The 20,753-nt window shown below is 55.3% G+C and overlaps 4 protein-coding genes across 4 annotated transcripts; all 4 read left to right on the forward strand.

Annotated features, from left to right (window-relative positions):
- Positions 1-8,011: 8,011 nt before the first annotated feature.
- TRIREDRAFT_120908 (uncharacterized protein) lies at positions 8,012-10,123 on the forward strand (the record flags this gene model as incomplete). The annotated part of the gene is made up of 5 exons (XM_006963577.1): positions 8,012-8,541; positions 8,945-9,440; positions 9,546-9,767; positions 9,829-9,862; positions 9,993-10,123. The coding sequence occupies exons 1-5, from the start codon at positions 8,468-8,470 to the stop codon at positions 10,121-10,123; spliced, it is 957 nt and encodes a 318-aa protein (XP_006963639.1). The 5' UTR covers positions 8,012-8,467.
- A 2,351-nt stretch (positions 10,124-12,474) lies between these two features.
- On the forward strand, positions 12,475-14,675 carry TRIREDRAFT_58627 (uncharacterized protein; the record flags this gene model as incomplete). The annotated part of the gene is made up of 5 exons (XM_006963578.1): positions 12,475-12,846; positions 12,944-13,431; positions 13,501-13,880; positions 13,950-14,334; positions 14,399-14,675. The coding sequence occupies 5 exons, from the start codon at positions 12,475-12,477 to the stop codon at positions 14,673-14,675; spliced, it is 1,902 nt and encodes a 633-aa protein (XP_006963640.1).
- A 1,795-nt stretch (positions 14,676-16,470) lies between these two features.
- TRIREDRAFT_76266 (glycoside hydrolase) lies at positions 16,471-18,377 on the forward strand (the record flags this gene model as incomplete). Its single annotated transcript, XM_006963579.1, has 4 exons — positions 16,471-16,919; positions 16,996-17,436; positions 17,509-18,007; positions 18,125-18,377. The coding sequence occupies exons 1-4, from the start codon at positions 16,811-16,813 to the stop codon at positions 18,375-18,377; spliced, it is 1,302 nt and encodes a 433-aa protein (XP_006963641.1). The 5' UTR covers positions 16,471-16,810.
- An 812-nt stretch (positions 18,378-19,189) lies between these two features.
- On the forward strand, positions 19,190-20,536 carry TRIREDRAFT_76269 (uncharacterized protein; the record flags this gene model as incomplete). Its single annotated transcript, XM_006963580.1, has 1 exon — positions 19,190-20,536. The coding sequence occupies exon 1, from the start codon at positions 19,340-19,342 to the stop codon at positions 20,534-20,536; it is 1,197 nt and encodes a 398-aa protein (XP_006963642.1). The 5' UTR covers positions 19,190-19,339.
- Between the last annotated feature and the right edge of the window lie 217 nt (positions 20,537-20,753).

The following is a 20,753-nucleotide window of genomic DNA, read 5'->3' on the forward strand; positions in this document are numbered from 1 at the left end:
AGGTCGTTTGACTCGTGGGGATTTGCGTTGAGTGTCAAGGCGATCATGAGATAGTGAGCCCTTGGCTTGGACTGCTGGAGAAGTAATCAATTGTCTTTAAGCTCTTGTCCATCTTTTCCTCTTATGTTGACGCTTGTTTGACTTCTTTATCAGGGGTCTTACAATGTTTGATCCCACCTTGCCCACTTCCCGCACTTGACTTACAACATGTGCAGTCTTTCATTCTACTATCGCCATACGAGTATAAGCGCTCAACGAAATCATTTACTCAGCCTTATTTCCCATCTACACCAACTCAAATCGCAACACACATCTCCTCAATCTCCCACTAACAAGATGGAAAGTAAAAAAAAACCAGCGCAATCCATCCCCAAGGCCCAGACCGTCCACGCAGCCGCTCACGACGCAAGGAGCCAAAACGTCGCCGTTTGAAGCCTGTTTCCATTTTCGTGAAACAAGGAGGCTGGCCTGCTTGCTCGCCGTCCTGCTAAGCGAAACGCCAAGCAAACAGAGAGAGAGCGGGTGAGAGAAAAGACAAGACGCCAATGGATGGACCCCCCTGGCCCCGGCTTCCCCAATGATGGGTCCACGGTTTGGAGCAGTGCTTAAACGCTGGTGGACTGGGATGTTCCGCACGGTCCAAGCTCTAGCATGGGGACGGGGAACAGCAACGTCAGGAAACAACAGCTGGGGACGAAGCAGCAGTATCACCGTAATGAAGTCGTAGACAGAGAACAGCAGGGCAAAGTCGTGGCGTGTGTAAGTGGTCCACCGCGATCATACTAATGTCGCAACTTGAACGCCAAACGACAACACCCCGACTTTCGAATGTGCAAATCACAACACAAAGTAAGCATCGAGACTGATATCCATGTTATGATACGAACATTCTAGAGATGAGAGCTCTATCACCTCCCCGCCTCCCTCTCTTGCTCTCATCATCTCTACTCTTCCATCCCCCCTCCTTCTTCCCTCTCGGATGTCGTCTCCTTCCGGTGAACCGCCTCTGCCTCAGATAGCGGCCGGCATCATGCAGCCGCGTTTCAACCCTGCCCTCGAAACGCGCTAACACCGACTGGCGAAACTCTTCCCCCAGCAACGTTTTGTCCTCCTGCTCCTCTCTCTCTCTCACGTCGTTTGCTTCCATCATTTTTTCTTTATTTTCCTTTTTTTTTTTTTTTTTTTTTTTTTTTTTTTTTCACTTCTTTTCTTCTTGCATCGTTTCACGCCAAAAGCCGTCAAAGGTTTTGTTTGCTCAAAAGTCCATGCTGCTGCAGAATAATTTCTTGACTCCCGACGCAGGTGAGAATGAAACGCGCGGCTTGAGGAGCGCAGACTGATCATGCAACCAAGACCGCCACTCAGACGGGTGTGCTTCGGGACCGAGAAGAAGCGTTGGGGAAGAACGACTGCAACAGAAAGATTGCGCAAAGCAGAGGTTTCCTACATATTCTGCGTCTAGTTCCGCATGCTTGAGAGGTCGAGTAGTGTCCTCAGGCACTCCTACCTGAGATGTTCCCTTCGAGGCTGGTAGGTATGCAAATGGTGGCCAAGTACATAAGACTACTCCGTACCTTACCGGTCCTGAAGCACGCCACATGCAAAGAGAACAAACACTGCGCATACGCACAATAAACCTGGCCATAATTCGAAGACATTGTCTCCCTCACATGTCTCTCCTGCGCTCCCCTATCGTAAGACCTGCTCCCACCAATGAGCCAGGTTTGACATTCAGCCAAAGCGGGCACGCCCCAGGAAGACAAGGCTCATTCCACACAACACATTGAGATCCTGGCAGTGCATACGCCCAATAGGCCGCCCAAGGGGCTCTCGGGGCCTGTGAGAAAAATTATGCCCAGAAATCGTATGACACGCCGTTCGATTGCCATTCGTCGCCCGGAGAAATTGTAGAATGCGGAAAACACACCAAGGAGTGGATGGTCGTGATTCAATACACGACTGGCTGTGTCAAGCAATGGGAATTTGAATCTGACGTTGAGGAGGAGCATCAGTCATTTGATTGTGCTGCAGCCAACGGCTCTCGGCTCGTTCCGGAGGTCTTGGGGAGATCATTTCGGGCCTTCAGTCGTCTCCTCATATAGGTATGCACGAGGTACAAATACATGCGGGTGTAGGCCTCGCTCCCAGCCAGAGCAGGTCTCCGCATGTATATGCAATAATAGAGACGACATGAAGTGATGTTTTTGGTCTCTTGCAGTACGGTACATATAAGGTTGATGCATTGTCCGCAACTCTATGTCTGGCAAGTTAATATCCAACTGTTGGTCAGAGGGCCAATGCTTTCTCCAGAGGTACGTGATACATGAAGATGGCCACAGCAAAGGCTCTTCATCACGAGTAGGTAGGTACCTATGCGCGTATATGACCTGTAAACAAGTTCCGAGGCCTGACTCGCCGCAGCATTTGATATGATATATCACGTCTTATGCCCTCCTCTGGGTAGGTGGCCTTTGGCGGTATGATTTCGTCCAATGGCCGCTGCGATGCTCACAACCAATACTGGCATCATGTCAAGTATCCTGCTTGTGATATCTCCAGCATCTGCAAGCCTTGGAAACCTAGGTACCTATGGCCGGGTAATTTGCAAGGTCATGCTCGCCGTTTCTTCGTACCATAGGTGGGATGCCCGCATGGGAACCGGTCCCATAATCATTACGCAGAGCCGAATCACGCCTGGAGTGCGATTGAGGAATGCCGCGGAGTGTACCAAGTACGGAGGAGAGTCTCCTACCCTTACCACCGCGGCCCTTATCATGCATACACACATGCAAGCCGTATGTAGCTCGTACTTGCGGAGATATCTCGAGCACCAATCTCTGCGCCTGCCTGCCTGCCTACCCTGCATTGCATGGTCGATATGCAGGCATTGCCCATCACCAAACGAGAAACAGCTGCATATTCGAGCATCCAATGTCAAATAGCATCTCATCAAGTCCTCTAGGAGCCTTGGGGGGGCTGTCCAGTAAGGGGTGGTGGAAGCGAGTTCCGGGTAAATTCACCCCAACATCAGAAATTCATATGTCGAGGCCCGGCGTTGAAATGGAGATGGACGCCCGAAATGCGATGCTACAGCACAACACGCCGCTACGCTCATATGGCAATAAAGCGGAGGAGGTTGGGGGCTCGTCAGAACAGGAGCAGCAGCTTGAGAGTATGTATGTACATACTGTCATCTCAATTTGCAGATACTACTAGTAGTAGTATGCAGCCGTGCTCCGTACCGCTCGTAAGACTCCATCTCGAGTCCTACCTGACATGGACGAGCACATGCAAGCTCTTGCAGAGATCGCTCGCTGGCATGCTCGAATCGAAGCATCGCCGACTGGAGCAAATCGGATCTGCTTCCAGCGATGCCAGAGTCAACGAGTGTCTCCTCCACAGGTACATCTGGCAAAAGTCACCCAGAGACCTGAACGACGTCCAGACAACTGGATCTGGCCAAGGCATCGAGTACTCGTACATCCAGTACCTGGCCTTGTGGAGCCGCGATGCGATGCGGCCCTAGCCTCACGTCGAGCAGAGGTATCGAGTACCAGACGGTGAGGTACATTCAGCCGGACAAGGCTAGCAGAATCTCATGCCAGCCGTCCACGTCCATGGGAACAATGGCATTGGCGATTTGCAGTTCGCGCATCAGAGGCGCTGCAGGGGTTGAGCATTCTGGAAGGCCGGGAGCACAAGGTGCAGCTGCTGCTCGGGCCATGCCTACCAAGAGCTACTAGCGCCGTCGAAGCTGATGGGCCATGTTGACGATGATGCTGCGGCTGCTGCTGCTGCTCCTGCTGCTGTCGTGATTCCGTGCAACAGCCAGCCAGGAGGCATCAAGACGCCATGTTCCGTGCCGTGCTGCGTCACCCGTTTGTGTCCGTGCCGCGTCGTGCCGTGTCTGTAGCGCGTTGAGCTGCGCTTGTGCCGTCTTGTGCTCTGACCTCTGCCATGTCGAGCCGGCCTTGCTCATCAACAAGAGCCAGGCTCGGCGAGGCTGTGGCCGTCCGCGAAGCCGCCTCTTTGGCCTGCGCCCGTTTCCCCTTTCCCCCTTTCCTCTGCCCTCACCGGGTTCCCCAGACCATATCGTATCACCGGAGCGTTGCTGGCGCCTGTTCGCTGCATGGCATGGCATGGCAAAACATGACATGGTATGGCATTTCACGCATGTCCAGCCCCGGCTCTCAGGCCGCCATGAAGCACACACACACAACCACACACAGCTCACTTACTCACACATGGACATCGCCATCCCCGCTTTTCCCGGCCTCGTCTGAGATTAGATTCGTGTCATTCGACAGACCCTGCCTTGGCCCGCCTAAGCGAACGGTGGCAATGCTCTGCTCATCTGCAATAGGCGCGAGGGAGCGCGCTGGGGACAGTGCCTCGACGAGAAGAAGAGGAGGAGGAGGAAGAAGCCGGAGACCAGAAGAGCGTGAGGACGAGGACGACGACGAGGACAAAGAGCGCCGCCAGGAACGCGCAGCTGGCTTCTGATTGCTGCCGAATACGAAGCATTGGGCTTCATCAGCCCTTGGGCGGCTGTGCAACCCGAGTTTGATACCCGGTAGTGACACGAGCGCAGGCAGACAGACGCCTTGGTACCTAAGGCCCGGAATCTGATGCCATTGATAGGATGTCCGCGCCGAATCAGCAGCTTCACAAGGACTTGCGAGGCAGTCCATCAGTCGATTCGTGCCACCCGCGATGCCCGTCCATTGTCGCACAATGACAGTCACTGAGAGTCTTGAGGTCTGAGAGCGCGAGTCTTGCTGCAGCTTGTGGGCTCCTGTCGTGCCAGCAAGTACTCAGCGCGCAGGTACTGCATACCTCGCGACCTCGCTACCTCATGCCTCGTACAGAGTACGGCCACGCTCTTCGTACCTTAGGTACAGAGGTATGGTACAGGCAGCTTGAGGATCCAGACGGAGAAGCTGCTGCTGCAGCCGCCCGCCCTGTCGCAGTTCGCAATCTTGGTACTCCCTGAACGCCCCCGTTTTCCATCACGCACGCGAACGCCTCCTGCGTGCACAAGTACCGCTACAAGGGCCGATAGAGGCCGTGCCACCTTGCCATTGGCCCGCAAACCAAGGCACGGCGAAATGAGTGGCTGGTGCAGGAAGGCGCGAGGGCAATCAGCGGGTCCCATGCGGTGCCGAAGTCGGGCTCTGGTTGGCCAGATGCGCTGCCCCAGCAGTTCCCAACCGTCCCTTCCCTGGGCGAGGGTGTCATTTTACACGGTTCTTTCCTGCTCTCCATCGGAAGCTGCTCTGCTTTGCCCACGGTCGTCGTCACGTACCGTATGCGTACAGTGTGCAGGCACAGTAGCAATGCTCGTCCCTCTGCAAGCGCTGGCCGTTGCTGACTCTCCCGATGCCGGTCACAGTACGAAATGCTTCGCATGAAGACCAGCTCCAACATCGCGAAGCGTGCATTGCAATACTTCGTGGTACCAGCCTTGAGTGACCGTTCCTGCGCCGCGCCTCTCTACCTAGGTAAGTAGAGTACGATACGAGTATGTACAGAGGTATAAACCTACAGTACCTACTACTACTAGGCAGTACGAGTACCTGCGACGGCAGCTGCGACAAGTCTCTGTGCGAAGTACCTGTTCGCACAAGGATCTGCTCCACCAGGACGCAGCCGGTCTTTGTCTGCGGATGTGACGGTACTGGTACGAGCGTGGAGGCAGTGAAAGAACCAGTACATCTACAGGCGAGCCGTGCGCTGCTTCCACCGTTGCCGAGCAGGGCCACCAAGCAACGCAACCAAGGGCAGCTGGTCCACTGCAGTTTTCGCTGCAGTTCCTCTTCCGTTGCCTCGCCGGAGCCTTGCGTCGTTGCGTGTGCCCGGAGCCCGTTAGCCCGTACTTGTACCTGCACGCCCGGCGCGCAGGTAGTGGTACAGCTGCTGGCTCTGGCTAGCGCTGCTGGTCCGTGCGCCACGCAAGCTGCTGCGGACTCCCGTGCTGCGAGAGAGGCCCCGCCCGCTGTGCTCAAACTCGGGCACTGTGTGTCGTGCGACAGCCACCGCCAGATAGCACGGTACATAGCTCGGATCTCTCGATAGCGCGCACTGTAGACTCACCCTCTCGCTTCCCCTCCACTGCTTTGTGATGGCGCAACCCAGCCGACCTGGGTGGTACCAGTACCTGCTCCGGCCAACCGCCTTCCCACACGCCCCCTCTTTCTCTTCTGCTCCTGCTCCACCAGCCGCCAAGCTTTTCCCGTGCCCTCGTCACTGATCCTGGCCGCTTGCCTCCCTCGCAGGTCGCGCAACTTTCTCTCTCCCCTTCCCCCCCCTTCCCCCAAAAAGACCCAGCAGGCCAAAACATTCTGGCTTGTCCCCCAGAAAAAAAAAACCGAAAAAAAAAACCAACCGAGTGACTTGGGCTCCAAGTACTCAACCTTCCACCCCCGAACCTCTTGACCTGGCCATCGCAAAGCACTGCAAGCTTCTGCAACCTTGGGCGGATCCACTGCCATTCAGCTTCAGCTACAGCTACAGCTTCATCGGCAGCTGCAGAGTCCCGACCAGAGCCAGAGACGCATCGCATCGCAGCGCATCGCCTGCCTCAAGCTTTGTGCGTGAAGCGTGTGCGAGTGTCGCCCCGAGCCACGACGCGGAACGCCGCCTCGACCAGCGTCGCTGCTCGACTCACCAGCAACGCAGCAGTACTTTCGTACTCCAACAAGGCTCTCTTCCGCGAAACCGCCAGCAAAGCCTCGCGCCTTGGCCCCCAGCAGAACCGGCTGCAAAGCTACTGCGACTGTGACTCTGCTCCGTACGAGTACACTCCGCGCTGCACGAGAGGCACAGCTGCATCGGCACGCTACTTTGACCACCCAAGAGCTACAGCTACCTCGCAGCTCCAGCTCCCGCCGCGAGTACTCGAGCTGCGTACACGCTCTGCTCGACTCCGTGCCCTCGCCTCAGAAAACACTCAGTCCTTGATCCGCGACCACTCGCAGCACCGCTCACCCTGGCCGATCCGCGTCGTCGAAGCAGGCTCTCCGGAGTACCGCCCAGTACCACTGCATCAGTCGCCCTGCCGCTCCCGGCGCCGCGCCAACCACCATTCGTACGTGCTTTTTCTCTCATTTTTCTCTGTTGCGTTGCTGTTTTGCTCGCTTTGATTTGCTTGATCTTCCCTCCCGTCCGTCGAGTCAAGGCAGGCAGTCAGCCAGCCACGCCGGCCAAGCAAGCTGAGCCTCCCGCTGCCACACAATTTCAAGCTGCCTCACCCAACTGCGACTCGACTCGGCTCGACTCGACCGTTATCCCCCAGCCCAATTAATCCCTCTTGGCCGTGCCTTGTCAATTCGCCGTCCGCCTGTCCTGGCCGGTCACAATAGCAACCCAGCCCACCGTCGCCTCGGCTTCGGATCTGTTCCCTCCCCTAGCCAACGCCTTTTCCCTCTCCCCACCACCCAACTGCCACAAGACAAAAGCACTCGAAATTTCTTTTCACCACTGGATCACTCACACATCCCATCCGTCACCAACCGGCGCGCGTCAGTTCGCGGGTTGCCGTCATATTTCCACTCTCCTTATATCTTTTTTTCCCTTTATTCCCCATTTCTTTTTTTCCTTTGTCATAATTATCCCCAATTGTTTCTTTCGTCACCCTCTTCCGTCGTCGTCTCCGGTTACGAAGGCTCGTCAACCACACCCCCAAGAGGCACACACGGCCTTTTTCGGTGGCACTGCGGTTACAAGTACTTGTTGATCCAAGTGGTCTTGCACTACTTTGCCGAATTGTGCAACCTGACCCTTTCGGCCCCCAGCTTTTGCTCCTCTGGTTGACCAAGGAAAAAAAAGCCGAGCCAGACCTGTTCCAGTCGGATGCGCTCTTAGGCAACATTGACCTACATTGCCTCGCCCGTAAGGACATTCCCCTTCCTCCCCCCTTGCTCCCTCTCGCCGGGCATCTTCACCTTGTGCCCTTGCAACTTCAATCCGTGGCAGCCCAAGTTTGTCGACGACCTCGTCCGAGATGCTCGTGTGTTACCACTGTTGAATGCTGCCGCGCCGTGTTCATGCTTCTTGGCCTGCGTCGCGTCGTTCCGTTGCAGCGATCAGCGGCGGCATTGCTAGGAGCTTGACTTTTACGCGTGCGCTGCGCGTAAGCTCTCTTTGAGCAAACGACCCCTCTCTGTTGCTCCCCCCGTTCCATTTTCTTGCTTTTTTTTTCTTTTCTATTTTTATTTTATTTTATTTTTATTTCCTTTTCCCTCCTGTCCTTGTCCCGCAGGTCAATAGCCTCGTCGGCTCTTGTACGCGCCGCGTGCAACAGACCTGATAGACTCCAAGGCAGAGAAACCCGCGCGGGCCTCTTTTCTCTGCTACTACACCTTGAAAACCTCATCTGATATCTTCCGGCTGCGTTTTATATCAACCAAAGAAACGAAAAGAAGAAGACGAGCTTGTTACTGACCTTCGCGTGCGCTATCCTCAGATCATGCAGCAGTGGCAAGTCGGCCCCGTGCCGGACTACGTCTACTCCAACTCCCCCCACCCGTCCAACGACATGCAGTAAGTACTCGATCTCCTTGTTCCCTGTACATCGTCCTCCGCCATCTACACCAAAAGGCCTCTCCTGCCGGTCACATTGTGCCTCCGACGAGCGGTGGTCATGTATTCAATGTATTCCTCGCGACTCTCCCTCCCCGTTTCCTATGTCTACACCTCTACCCCGTCGTGGCATCACGGGCTGGTAGACAAACGAACGCTGTATCACCGTCTGCCTCCTGTCGATACCTTCTATAACATCGCCCGCGGTGCCTGGCGAAACCATGAGCCTCGTTCCCTCTCCCCGCTTCCCACCCCCGGCCCCGTTCTGAGGGTGCCTTTTCCTATACCATGCATAGTTCCATGCCATGCCATGATGAATCCCCTCCCCCGCCAGCGAGTCTGCTAACCGGGGTGCCTCGAACAGTAACCATCCTTACCCGGCCGATATGGCTCGCCGCAACGAAGCTCGTATGGATTTCCCCTACGGCGCTCAGCCTAACATGGCTGCCCAGCAGCAACACCACCCAGCGCCCGTCCAGCCGCCCATGAACGTATCGCAGCAGCCACCAAACGGCCCTCCTTCGCAGCAGCAGACGCCGACCCAGCCCGCCGCCCAGCCGCCCAGCGCCCGTTCACGGAAGCGCCCGGCCCAGAACGCGGCGCCTTCACCCGCCACGGCCGCCGCTCCACCTCCCGTGGCCCCGGCCCAGGGTCAACCACCTGCGCCCACGCCGCCCGCTCCCCAGGCTGCTCCTCCTGCCCAACCCCAGGCTGCCGCGACCGAGGACGCAAACTCCAACGCCGCCGCGTCGGGGCCTCCCGCCAAGAAGAGCCGGACGAATACGCCTTGGACTCCCCAGGAGGAACTCCGCCTCAAGCAGATGCGGGACGCCGGAAACAGCTGGGCCGAGATTGCAAAGGTACGGTGCTCTGTCGATGGCATTTTCTCCTCCCACATTGCCATTCGTATACCCCTCGGTCTCACTCAATCTCTGATGAAGCATGCTAATCTGTGATGCTCATAGACCTTTCCCACTAGAACGGAGGGCTCCGTTAAGAAGCATTGGTACAAGGACATGCACTATGCCGAGTTCGCGGAAGACGAAGTAAGTAGATCCTCTACTGCCAAGGTTGATGCGTCATTGATTGATCAGTCTGTTCAGAGTCAGGCACTGTTGAATGCTATCAAGGAATATGAGAACAACAAGTGGAAGGTAATTGGGCAGAAGGTGGGAAAGCCAGCCAAGGTATGACAGGTCCATGATGACTTATCTCTTCCCTCTGTCGACACGTGCTAACTCTTTGCAGGCTTGTGAGCAGTACGCAAAGGAGCATTTTCCAGGTATGCTTAGTACAGTCTTTGGCCGGTAGGGGTTTGCCGCTACGATCGAGGTCCCGCTAACTCTCAAGCAGATCTCTTTGGCAATCCCAAGGGGAGATGAACTCAACGTGAACGCTCGCCAGCGCTCTAGCCCGGGCAAAGCTCCTGGTGGGCCCGCTCGACGACTGTAGTCTACTCGCTCGCATGTCGTCTCGCCATGACAAGGCCCTGGCCCCGGGGCAAACCGCCGCTATGGAAGAGGATGGAACCAGTTTTCGTTGATTTTTACTCACTTTTCTTTTTTTACTCCGATTTTTTTTTCTTGTCGTCGTCGCAAGGGCTTCCAGTTAATAACTCCAGATGCGGATGTCTGAAGAAAAGCAAGGAACAGTAAGGAGTACGGCCGGGTTTTCCGCTACTTCGTTATCTGGCAAAACATGGGTTCTGCCATTCTTACTTTATTTTGTCTATTGGTCCTTTGCCCCCCTCCGCCTTACTGACTTTCACGTTCTCCTCTTCTTCTCCTTCTGCCGGACTTAGAGAGATGTGTGTATGTGCTTCTGCGTTTGCCGGGTGGGGAAAACCGAATCACTGGATGGTCTTTGCCGGCGTGGGCAACGGGCTGTTGTCTTCCTCGGCGAGGCTGCGCGCCGTCGCCTGCCACTGATTGACTCATAATTTCTCTCGTTTCGCATCCATTTCTTCATTTTCTCTGACTTCTTTGATTCTTCCACTCTCGCCTTCCAACGATACCTATTCGGTGGTGGAGAGAGAGAGAGAGTTTGACCGGGACAGGGTGTTTCTTGGGGACAATGCTTGGGAAGGCAGGGAGTCGACACTGAAAGGGGTTACTCAGGCTTGATTTGTCCTGCAGGCATGGCGATTGATGGGAGGATCTCGAATGTCGCCAGCCTGGGTGGCTGGCGATGCAGATTGTTGCTGATAAGAGGGATAGCTATACCCGAATAACACGTGTTCCCCCCTTGATCGCCTTCGCCTTCTTTTTCCTTTATCGTTCTACGTATTTTAATATGAGTTCCGCTTCATTTGCGACACTAAGCTTTGGACGAGTGACAAAGGGATATTCTCGTAACCTGCCCTTGACATTTATTTGGGATGAAGCCATGAGGTACCTAGGTAGGTACCTAGTCACCGGGTAATGTGTGCGAACATGACAAGAAGCTGATATAGCTACCTAATGCGAGTACGTCTGGTGCAAGTAGAGTCTTTAGTGGATTCGCCTTGCCTTGTTTGGTGGTACGGAGTACAAGGAAAGCTGTTGGCGTGTACCTGATGAACCTGAAAGAGGTACAATTGGAAACAGTAGTAGTGGTGGTTGCAAGGTTCCAAGTTGCATGTAGCCTGGCTGGCATGCATTGTGAGGCAGGTGTGTAGACGCAGTCCCGGTACTCTGGAGCTGGGTACCGGGTAGTGCGGCGCCACGCGGGCAGATGACCCCAGACGCTGGCGTTGCTTGCTGATAGGTGGTTGATGTATCGCGACAACGTCAGGTCGAGATACTTTTGGTGTCTGAGGTACCGCTACCAGCGACTTGAGGTACCGCTCCCGGATCGAGGATAGGCAGGTTACCCGGGGAAGGTCTGCAGGACTTTGTGTGGCAATGGATATTTAGATACTACCTAGGCACTTATGTTTGCGCAACGCGAAGATGGACGGACACGTATCAAGCATCCTACGTGCGGATGATATACTTCCTTTACCTCAATGTATTGATCAGGATTGATTGGTGGTCTGTCGTCGTTGCACCGTCCACGTCGACTGCCCTAAGCGCTTTCTGCTCGGGGAGGCGTTCCGGAACGATGGCTGAGTTGCAACTCGGGATGTGCCACGAGGCGGGCGCAAGGGTTTACAAAAGACAAAGGTACTGTACACATTGAGATGGAGTGGAGGAAGGGGAAGCTCTAGCAGAAGAGGACGGACTGGGTCTCGGGCGGGTTTCGGATCGGAGAGAGATCACCACCGCTTCAGCCCTACCGGAGTCAGAAGAGGGAAAAAAGGAAGAGAAGAGCCTGAGACGGCGATGAAGCTTTCTGACCAGGTAGCGGTACATTTGGGTGGGCGTGTCTGGAACCCTGAGACGTTCACAAGAGCTGGCAACAGGTGAGACGAGCGTAAAGAGACGAGAGAGGTATCCTGTACAAATGATGGCATCTGTGGAGTTTGTGATGTACAAGTACAAATTGGGAGTCATGCGAAAGGAATCTCGAAGCCTGGAAAAGCGCAGAGGCAGATAAGCGCTAGAACGGGGAGCACTTGACATGACATGACTGACAGCAAATGCAAAGAATTGGATTCCAACCTGATGCGAGCTGTCCCGCAGACCTCGATCAAGCCCCACACAATGTCCTTTCAATTGCTACCAGGTACATGACGGAGGTACCTCAGTACCTACGCTAAGAGTTGGTTTGGTGATTGGAGCTGGGGGCGATAAGATAAGATTGGGGGAATTTTTTTCTTCTCTCAGTTTTATGGACGATAAGGCACGATAAAGCGGCGCAGGCAAACAACAACCTCCTCCGTACTGCGTCTCCTTGCTGCGCCTGAAGGTTCTGCGTTTCTTGATATACACGATTAAACGAGTCTAGAGAGCAGCCATTTCCTTCGCAGCAGTCATGAAGCGCAAGCTCAACCAGAATGACGTGCCAACCTCGGCCAAACCCGACGCAGACCAGCAGATGGCCGACGCTGAAGCAGCAACCACCACCACAGAGCCGACAGCGACGACGACGACAACAACGACAACAACGGCGCCGACGACGGGAGCGGCCTCTGATGAGGACAAGACATTTGCGGACCTTGGGCTCGATGCCAGGCTGGTGCAGGCCGTGGCACAGCAAAAGTTCTTGAAGCCGACGCTCGTGCAGCGCAGGGCGATTCCGCTGGCGCTCGACGGCAAGGACGTGCTGTGCAAGGCGAAGACGGGGTCGGGCAAGACGGCGGCATATGTGCTGCCTGTGCTGGCCGGGATTCTGAAGAAGAAGAGTGTACGTTTTCCCTCATTCGCTTCCAACCACGTGGGATCAATGGCCGGTGGGATCATGGAGAATGGCTGCTAACGGGGGAGGGTTGTTGCTCGTCTAGGTTGATCCTACTCCTGCCACGACGGCTCTGATATTGGTTCCGACGCGAGAGCTTGCCGACCAGGTCTTCAAGTCGATCGAGCTCTTCTCCGCCTTTTGCGCAAAGGATGTCCGCGCCGTGAAGCTGACGGACAAGCTCACCGACGCGGTGCAGCGCTCTCTGCTGTCGACGTGCCCGGACATTGTCATCTCGACGCCCGCCCGCGCGTGGCACAATGTCAATGGCAACTCGGGTGCGCTGTCACTGGATAAGCTGGCGTACCTGGTCCTGGACGAGGCGGATCTGCTTCTGTCGTACGGATATAGCGAGGATCTCGAGAGCTTGTCGTTTTCTTTGCCCAAGGGCATTCAGACCATCATGATGAGTGCTACGTTGACCACTGAGGTGGATTCCTTGAAGAAGATTTTCTACCGCGACCAGCAGCCCACGCTGTTGGATCTGGAGGAGCCGGATGCCGAGGGCGAGGGTGTGACGCAGCTGGTGACCAAGTACGCTTCCTCTTCCTCTTGCGCAAAGCATCTGTTCACATGTCTTGTCCACTAACATCGTTGCTTCAGGTGTGGTGAAGACGAAAAGTTCCTGCTCATCTACGTCATCTTCAAGCTGCAGCTTGTCAAGGGCAAGTGCATCATCTTCGTCGCCGACATTGACCGCTGCTACCGCCTGAAGCTCTACTTTGAGCAGTTTGGCATCCGAAGCTGCATCTTGAACTCGGAGCTGCCCGTCAACTCGCGAATCCACGTGGTCGAGGAGTTCAACCGCAACGCCTACGACATCATCATTGCCTCTGACGAGAAGGAGGTTCTCGGTAACGAGGAGAAGGCCGAGGAGGAGCAGGAGGATGAGGCAATGGACGACGGCGAAGTAAAGGAGGGCGGTCGACCGAAGAAGAAGCGGAAGGCTGCCAAGGGTGACGTGGAGTATGGTGTCTCTCGAGGTATGTTCTGGGCCCCCTATCTACCCCTACGAAGATCTAAGTTGAAGCATGATTGCTAAATACTTTTAGGCATTGACTTCAAAAACGTTGCGGCCGTCATCAACTTTGACCTTCCCACATCTGCGTCTTCCTACACACACAGGATAGGTCGCACGGCGCGAGCCGGACGAGCGGGCATGGCGCTGTCGTTTGTCGTCCCCAAAGATCTCTACCGCAAGCACATCCACACGTCCACTCCCAGCGCGGAGAACGACGAGAAGATCCTGGCGAGAATCACAAAGCAACAGGCCAAGAAGGGCAAGGAGCTCAAGCCGTACAACTTCAACAAGGAGCAGGTGGAGGCTTTCAGATACCGCATGAACGACGCGCTGCGTGCGGTGACCAAGGTGGCGATTCGAGAGGCGCGGACAAGGGAGCTGCGTCAGGAGCTGCTGAAGAGCGAGAAGCTCAAGAGGTGAGTGGCGATGGGACATGGGCTTCATTCAGTATTTTTGGCGAGATGCTAACAGCTTGATTAGGTACTTTGAAGAGAACCCCTCGGAGATGAATCACCTCCGGCACGACGGCGAGCTGAGGACAGCCCGGCAGCAGGCGCATCTGAAGCACGTGCCGGACTACCTGCTGCCCAAGGAAGGGCGGCAGGCCCTGACGGCGGGCGACGTTGGGTTCGTGCCGATGAAGAGGTTTGACCGGCGGGCGGGGACGAAGCGGAAGGGGGGCAAGAAGAGCGGCAAGGCCGGGGTGCGCAAGGGAGATCCGTTGAAGACGTTTAAGGCGAGGCGGAAGACGAAGTGAGTGTGTTGTGAATGGTACTTGACCAGGAGGGATATACATATGTTGAGAGAGATTTCCGTTGCTTTTTATGCATGTACTGTTGTGTGATTTGAAAAAGATATAATATAATGCGTCTGTACTTTTGAGGTTTGCTCTGTTCTACATTGATTGCTTCGTTTGATTCATGGCACTCCTAAGCGGTCTTCTTCTCCGCATGAAGCATGGTGATCAGACCCAGGAGTGGTTTGAGCGAAAACGCGGGCAAGCGAAGATGGGGGGGCAATGGGGATACGAGATGCTGGCCCCCCTAAATTGAAGCGAGGCTGACGATGCCTTGTCGATCGCGATGATCGGGGGCATGGGGGTGTGATAATGCGGACTTGACGCTTTATTACACCACAAACTACAGTACATAAGGTATTCACCGTAGGTACCTTATGAAAACAACATGTCATTGCACGGTAGGTAAGGTAAGGTAGGTACGGAGTACAGCTAGGGGTACTAGATGGATGCAGTTGACGGCTGGCATTTGCCTTGTCATATAGTAGTCTATGTGCTGCAACATGCAGAATTGGTCTGGGGATGCACTGCAGGTTGATGGCGCCTTGTGACGGGTGCCGCTTTGCCGGGGTGTTTGTCGGGATGGAGGTCAAAGTCCGGACTCCTTTGGCGTGTTAAGAGGTTTTCTGCTGCTTGAGATCTTTATCATTTGATCTCTCCATCTCTATGAACTTTACTACCAGGTTTCAATATAATGTCAGCTCCCGTTGATCAAGTATACTAGGTAGTATCAACCAACTCTAGCTTTCGACCGCATGGAACCCAGCACCCGACTCTTCCTGTGAGTCCTAAAACAAGGCCGAGTCCAACCTCGTATCCGACGGTCCGTGGGGATTCGGTGTGTGCTTCATTCATGCGCTGCCTGTGGATTAGGTAACCAAAGCCATCGGCAAGCGTCGAATTCCTCGAATTTTTCCCTTTCAAAGCCCAAGTTTTTAGAATAGAAATCTTAGCTTGAAGGGGGGAGGGAGGAGGATCCACCCGCACCTCGTGTCGGGGCCCCACAAAAATCTCTCCGTGTCTGGATTTGGGTGGAAGAAGAAGAAGAAGAAGCAGCAGCAGAAGAAGAAGGGAGTGGAATCGGGATCGGGTGGATTCTGGAACAAGGTGATGTGGGAGTGACTGAATGACTGTGTGTGTTTTTGTCGTTGAATTGTTGTCAGTAATGATTGCTTTTGGATCAGCACGTGTTGGTCAATATTACTGTGTGTAAGGTAGGTACCTGGTAGAGAAGAAGGGAGGAAACGGGAATTGACTTTTTCGGGTGCTTCCCCTGATGGATGTGGCGTGGTGGCGTATGGGGGTGGATGAGCTGTGAGGGAGGGCGGCGCCTTTTGCAGGTGAAGCTGATGGTGATGGTGATGGTGAGGCTGGTGATGCTGTGAGGAAGTAAATTTGCATCACATATAATAGAACAAGTCAAATATGTACGTACGCACACAGCATCAATGACAAACCAGACGAACAATGATTAGACCGTGCCATAATATAATCCTACATGCAACAAGAATCTCAGAATGGATGAGCGAGTACATCGTCGATTGCAGGGCCCTATTACTAGTACCTACAGCAGCTGACCTGCCTGTTCAGGCCTGTCAAATGCCCTGGCCCAGGCTCGGCTAGTGCTGGAACCGATGGCCCATCGACTTCGTCCAGGGCTCCTCCGGCTGCTAAATATCTGCCCAGGTCCCGGCTTCAAGTTTCCATTGGATTTGTTCCATTCCTCTCTCCTCACGGACGACAACAAACACGCCTCTCGTTTCTCTTGTGTGCCGTCCCGAGCAGTGCGTCACTCGTTTCAGCGCACTCCCAGCGGCTCGGATCTGTTTCTGCTCCTTGCCTGTTCAGCACTCATTGCCGGTTCATTTCTTTTGCGCGACACCGACTTCCAATTCCCCAGCGCGTCCGACTGGGCTTCCAATCGCTCGAAAACTGCTCGAAAGAAGAAAAACCAGCGCCTCGGTTACACGACACGACGCCCGAGCCCGGCATCGCCTTGGGCATTTGTTCGACGACAGCGACATCCCTGCTTTTAATCTAATCGATCTGTTTCTGTGGCTTCAAGCCCTTGGGGAGCGACAGACGCACAAGGAACCATGCGACAGTCCGCCGTGGTTGCTGCCCTCCTGGGCGCCGGATCGGCCTTTGCGGCTGCGACGTGCTCGCTGACCAAGAAGTGTCCCAAGGAGTCGCCCTGCTGCTCCCGTACGTGACGAATCTTCTTTTGGGCGCTCTTCTTCTTTGCTTGAATCCTCTTCCATTGACTGACCACATGCCCCAGAATATGGCGAGTGCGGCGTCGGCGCGTACTGCCTGGGCGGCTGCGACCCGCGAATGTCCTTCTCGCTCGACTCGTGCACGCCCGAGCCCGTGTGCAAGTCCAAGACGATGACGTTCGACTCCAAGCTCAGCACCATCGCCGACATCAGCGACTACCTGGGCGACCCGTCCACGGCCGAGTGGATGGCCCAGGGCGAGCCCGCCTACTACAACGGCAACGTGCTGCTGACCATGCCCAAGAACAGCGTCGGCACCGTCCTGGCCACCACCGAGTACATGTGGTACGGCAACGTCAAGGCCAAGTTCAAGACGAGCCGCGGCCGGGGCGTCGTCACGGCCTTTATCCTCCTGTCGGACGTCAAGGACGAGATTGACTATGAGTTTGTCGGCGTCGACCTCGAGACTGCGCAGACCAACTGGTACTTCCAGGGCATTCCGGACTGTATGTGATGTTGACCCTTTCCTACCTACCTTACCCTCCCAATATCGTTATCAAAGTGCTGACCGCTGGCAGACAACAACTCGGGCAACATTACCCTGTCCGACACCTTCAACAACTACCACACCTACGAGATCAACTGGACCCCCGACATGATCCAGTGGCTCGTCGACGGCAAGGTCGGCCGCACCGTCTACCGCAAGGATCACTGGAACGCCACCTCCAACCAGTGGTCCTTCCCCCAGACCCCGGCCCGCGTCCAAATCTCCATCTGGCCCGGCGGCCTGGCCAGCAACGCCCAAGGCACCATCGACTGGGCCGGTGGCGAGATTGACTGGAACGCCCCGGACATTCAAAAGTCGGGCTACTTCTACGCCACCTTCGAGTCCGTCACCGTCGAGTGCTACAAGGCCTCCAAGGGCCCCGGCTCCGGCTCCGGCACCAGCTACACCTACGACAACATCGCCGGCACCAACGACACCGTCGTCGTCGGCAACAAGCGCACCAACCTGGCCTCGCTCGAGGGCACCGGCACCGACATGGACGCCGGAAAGCCCGATGATTCGTCCTCGTCGTCGTCGGCCTCGGCCTCGGGAACCGCCACCAAGTCGTCCGACAAGCCCAAGAACACGCAGGCCCAGATCCCCGGTGGAGGTACCGCCCCTGGACAGGTCCCCGGCGGCGGCTCGAGCGACAAGGGAAGCTCCGGCTCCGACAACAGCGGCAGCAGCGGCGGTAGCAGCTCTGGCGGAAGCTCTGGCGGCAGTTCTGGCGGCAGTGCCCCTGCGGACACGTCTGGCTGCTCGACGACCAGCTTCAACCAGGACTGCAGCAGCAACAGCGACTCCGGCGACAGCAAGAGCGGCAACAAGAACGCCGGCTCCAAGGCGGGTGTCAGCGCCCTGGCAATGGGCCTGGCCGGTGCTGCGCTGTGCCTGGTGTAAGGGGCGCGGAGTCGAGTTTTGGATATCTTTTGGTGTATTTTTGCTGGCTTTATAATATTCTCCCCATGTTGGATCGATTTTTGGTATTTTTTCAAATATGTTGATGCATACCCGCGGTCGAGGACTGTCTCAAAGGTAATTGGACAAATGTGCGATGATGATGAACGGGGAGGACTTAATATCGGATGTATCTAGGAGATGCAGTGGTTGTATTTATGGGCAGATTGAATGATTACGTTCCCTCCAGTTTGCTTCATACGCCGTTGCCCCTTGAGTGACATGCTATTCGTGATGTGTACCTTGGATGAGTGACTTCTGTCGGCTGGTGAGATTTCGACGGCGTGATGGGAGTGACAATGATTTAAGTGGCGTTTGGTATTGTGATACCTCGATGCACGCCGGGGTGTTGCGCAGATTCGGCGCAGCAGATGCACAGCATGAAGTGCATGGGTGCTGTTGTAATGTTCTGAAGATACCTACCTAGGTAGTAACCTGTGCTATACTATCTCGTTCCGCCTGATATCAAGTCAGCTTTCAAAGCACGATGTTGTCTGGCTACACAACACGTGCATGTAGATACATGGCCTGTTTTGACCCCCGCAGAACGATCAATCAATTTTGCGTCCATATTAGGTACGTTGCCAGACTGAATCGCTTGTTATTTCTTGTATCTCTCATTTTTGTGCTCCTCGCCTTCACACAGGCAATGCTTTGGTGGTGTGTGACGCCGAGACGGCAGTGCCTTGTTTGAGGCTCTCTCTGACCTCATGCATCGCACAGGCTTTTGTCGTCATTCTCCCCCGCCTATCTATCTATTTACCTACCTACTTATTTACCTTCATATCCAACAACAGCCTCACTTGGACCCAACCAAGTTCACCTCCATTCACCTACCTCCTATTCATTGACTGCTAAACACCACACTGTCGTCTTTATACACTCCATCTACACAGCAGTCCACCATGCTTCGCCGTCTCCTGATATCCCGCCCCGGGCACATCTACCTGGCAACATACTCTTCCTCCTCCTCCTCCACCATCCCCAAAATCACACTCGACCTCGACCTCCCCTTTGCCGGCAATCCCTCCTGGCTCGCCATCTCCCCCACAGACCCCAGCCTCCTCTACGCAGTCAACGAAAGCGGCTCATCCCTGCACCTCTTCGAACTGGACCTCAAGGCCAGCAAGCTGACGCAAATCGCCCAGCGCGACAACGCCAGCGAGGGCGTCTGCCACCTGGAATTCAACAAGCAGGGCACCCTCCTCCTCGGGTCCTCGTACGCGCAAGGCGCCATTGACATTTGGAACACGGAGGACCCGCGCGAGCCGCGGCTGGTGACGACGCTGCCGTCAAAGGATCCCGTCGTCGACGCGGGCAGGGCGCCGCATGCGCACCAGGCGGTGGTTGATCCGACGGGGCGCTTCTTTGTCGTGAATGACTTGGGAACGGATTCGATGCTCGTCCTGGACGCGCTGAGGCCGCATGTTCCCGTTGTGCGGAGGGTGACGGTCGAGACTGGGTCCGGGCCGAGGCATGGCGTGTTTTATCCTGGTGCTCAGGAGGGCGAGGAAGTGGAGGGGGGCAAGCCGGCGACGCATTACTTTTTGCTGTGCGAAACGAGTAATCGCGTGGAGGTCTTTGCGTTGAAGTACAGGGAGGGGGATATCGACTTTACGCCCCAGGGAGGCTATTCTACGTTTGTGAGTGATGACGGGGATGGGAATGCAACGGGGGACGAGGGCGTGCCGAAGAGGGGTGCGTTTGCGGCGGCGGGGGAGATTGTGCTTTCAAGGGATAGCAGGCATCTTTACACGTCGAATCGGCTGACGACGGACCCGACGGAGACGATTGCTCATTTCCGGGTCATTACGACGGAGGATGATGAGGATGATGATGGTGGCGAAGAAGGAAAAGGACTGAAGCTGGAGCTGGTGGGGGAGACGTCGACGAGGGGGAAGCACCCGCGGATGTTTAGCCTGAGCAAGGATGGGAGCGAGCTGTTTGTGGGCAACGAGGAGGGCGAGTGGGCGGTTGTGGTGTTGCGGAGGAGGGAGGATGGGACGTTGGAGGAGGAGCCTGTGGCGGGGATTCTGATGGAGGATGTTGTCAAGGGCGGTGATGATGAGAAGGGGCCCATGTTTGTGCTGGAGGTGGAGTGAGGAAGTGGGATGGGAGGTGAAGGCAAACTGTATGAGGAGGTATATCATTTGATACCTAGGACTCTTGGTGAAGAAAGGGTGTGGGCAAGAAAGTGAAATAATCTGTCTTTCAATAAGGTATCTATCCTCTTCTCCAGATGAACCACAATATGTTTTGATATACCACCAACGGACGTCTTCAAGAATTAAATATATCCAATCAATCCAAAAACACCTC

Source organism: Trichoderma reesei (genome assembly GCF_000167675.1).
Source record: "Trichoderma reesei QM6a unplaced genomic scaffold TRIREscaffold_5, whole genome shotgun sequence".
In the NCBI taxonomy this organism is placed as follows: domain Eukaryota; kingdom Fungi; phylum Ascomycota; class Sordariomycetes; order Hypocreales; family Hypocreaceae; genus Trichoderma; species Trichoderma reesei.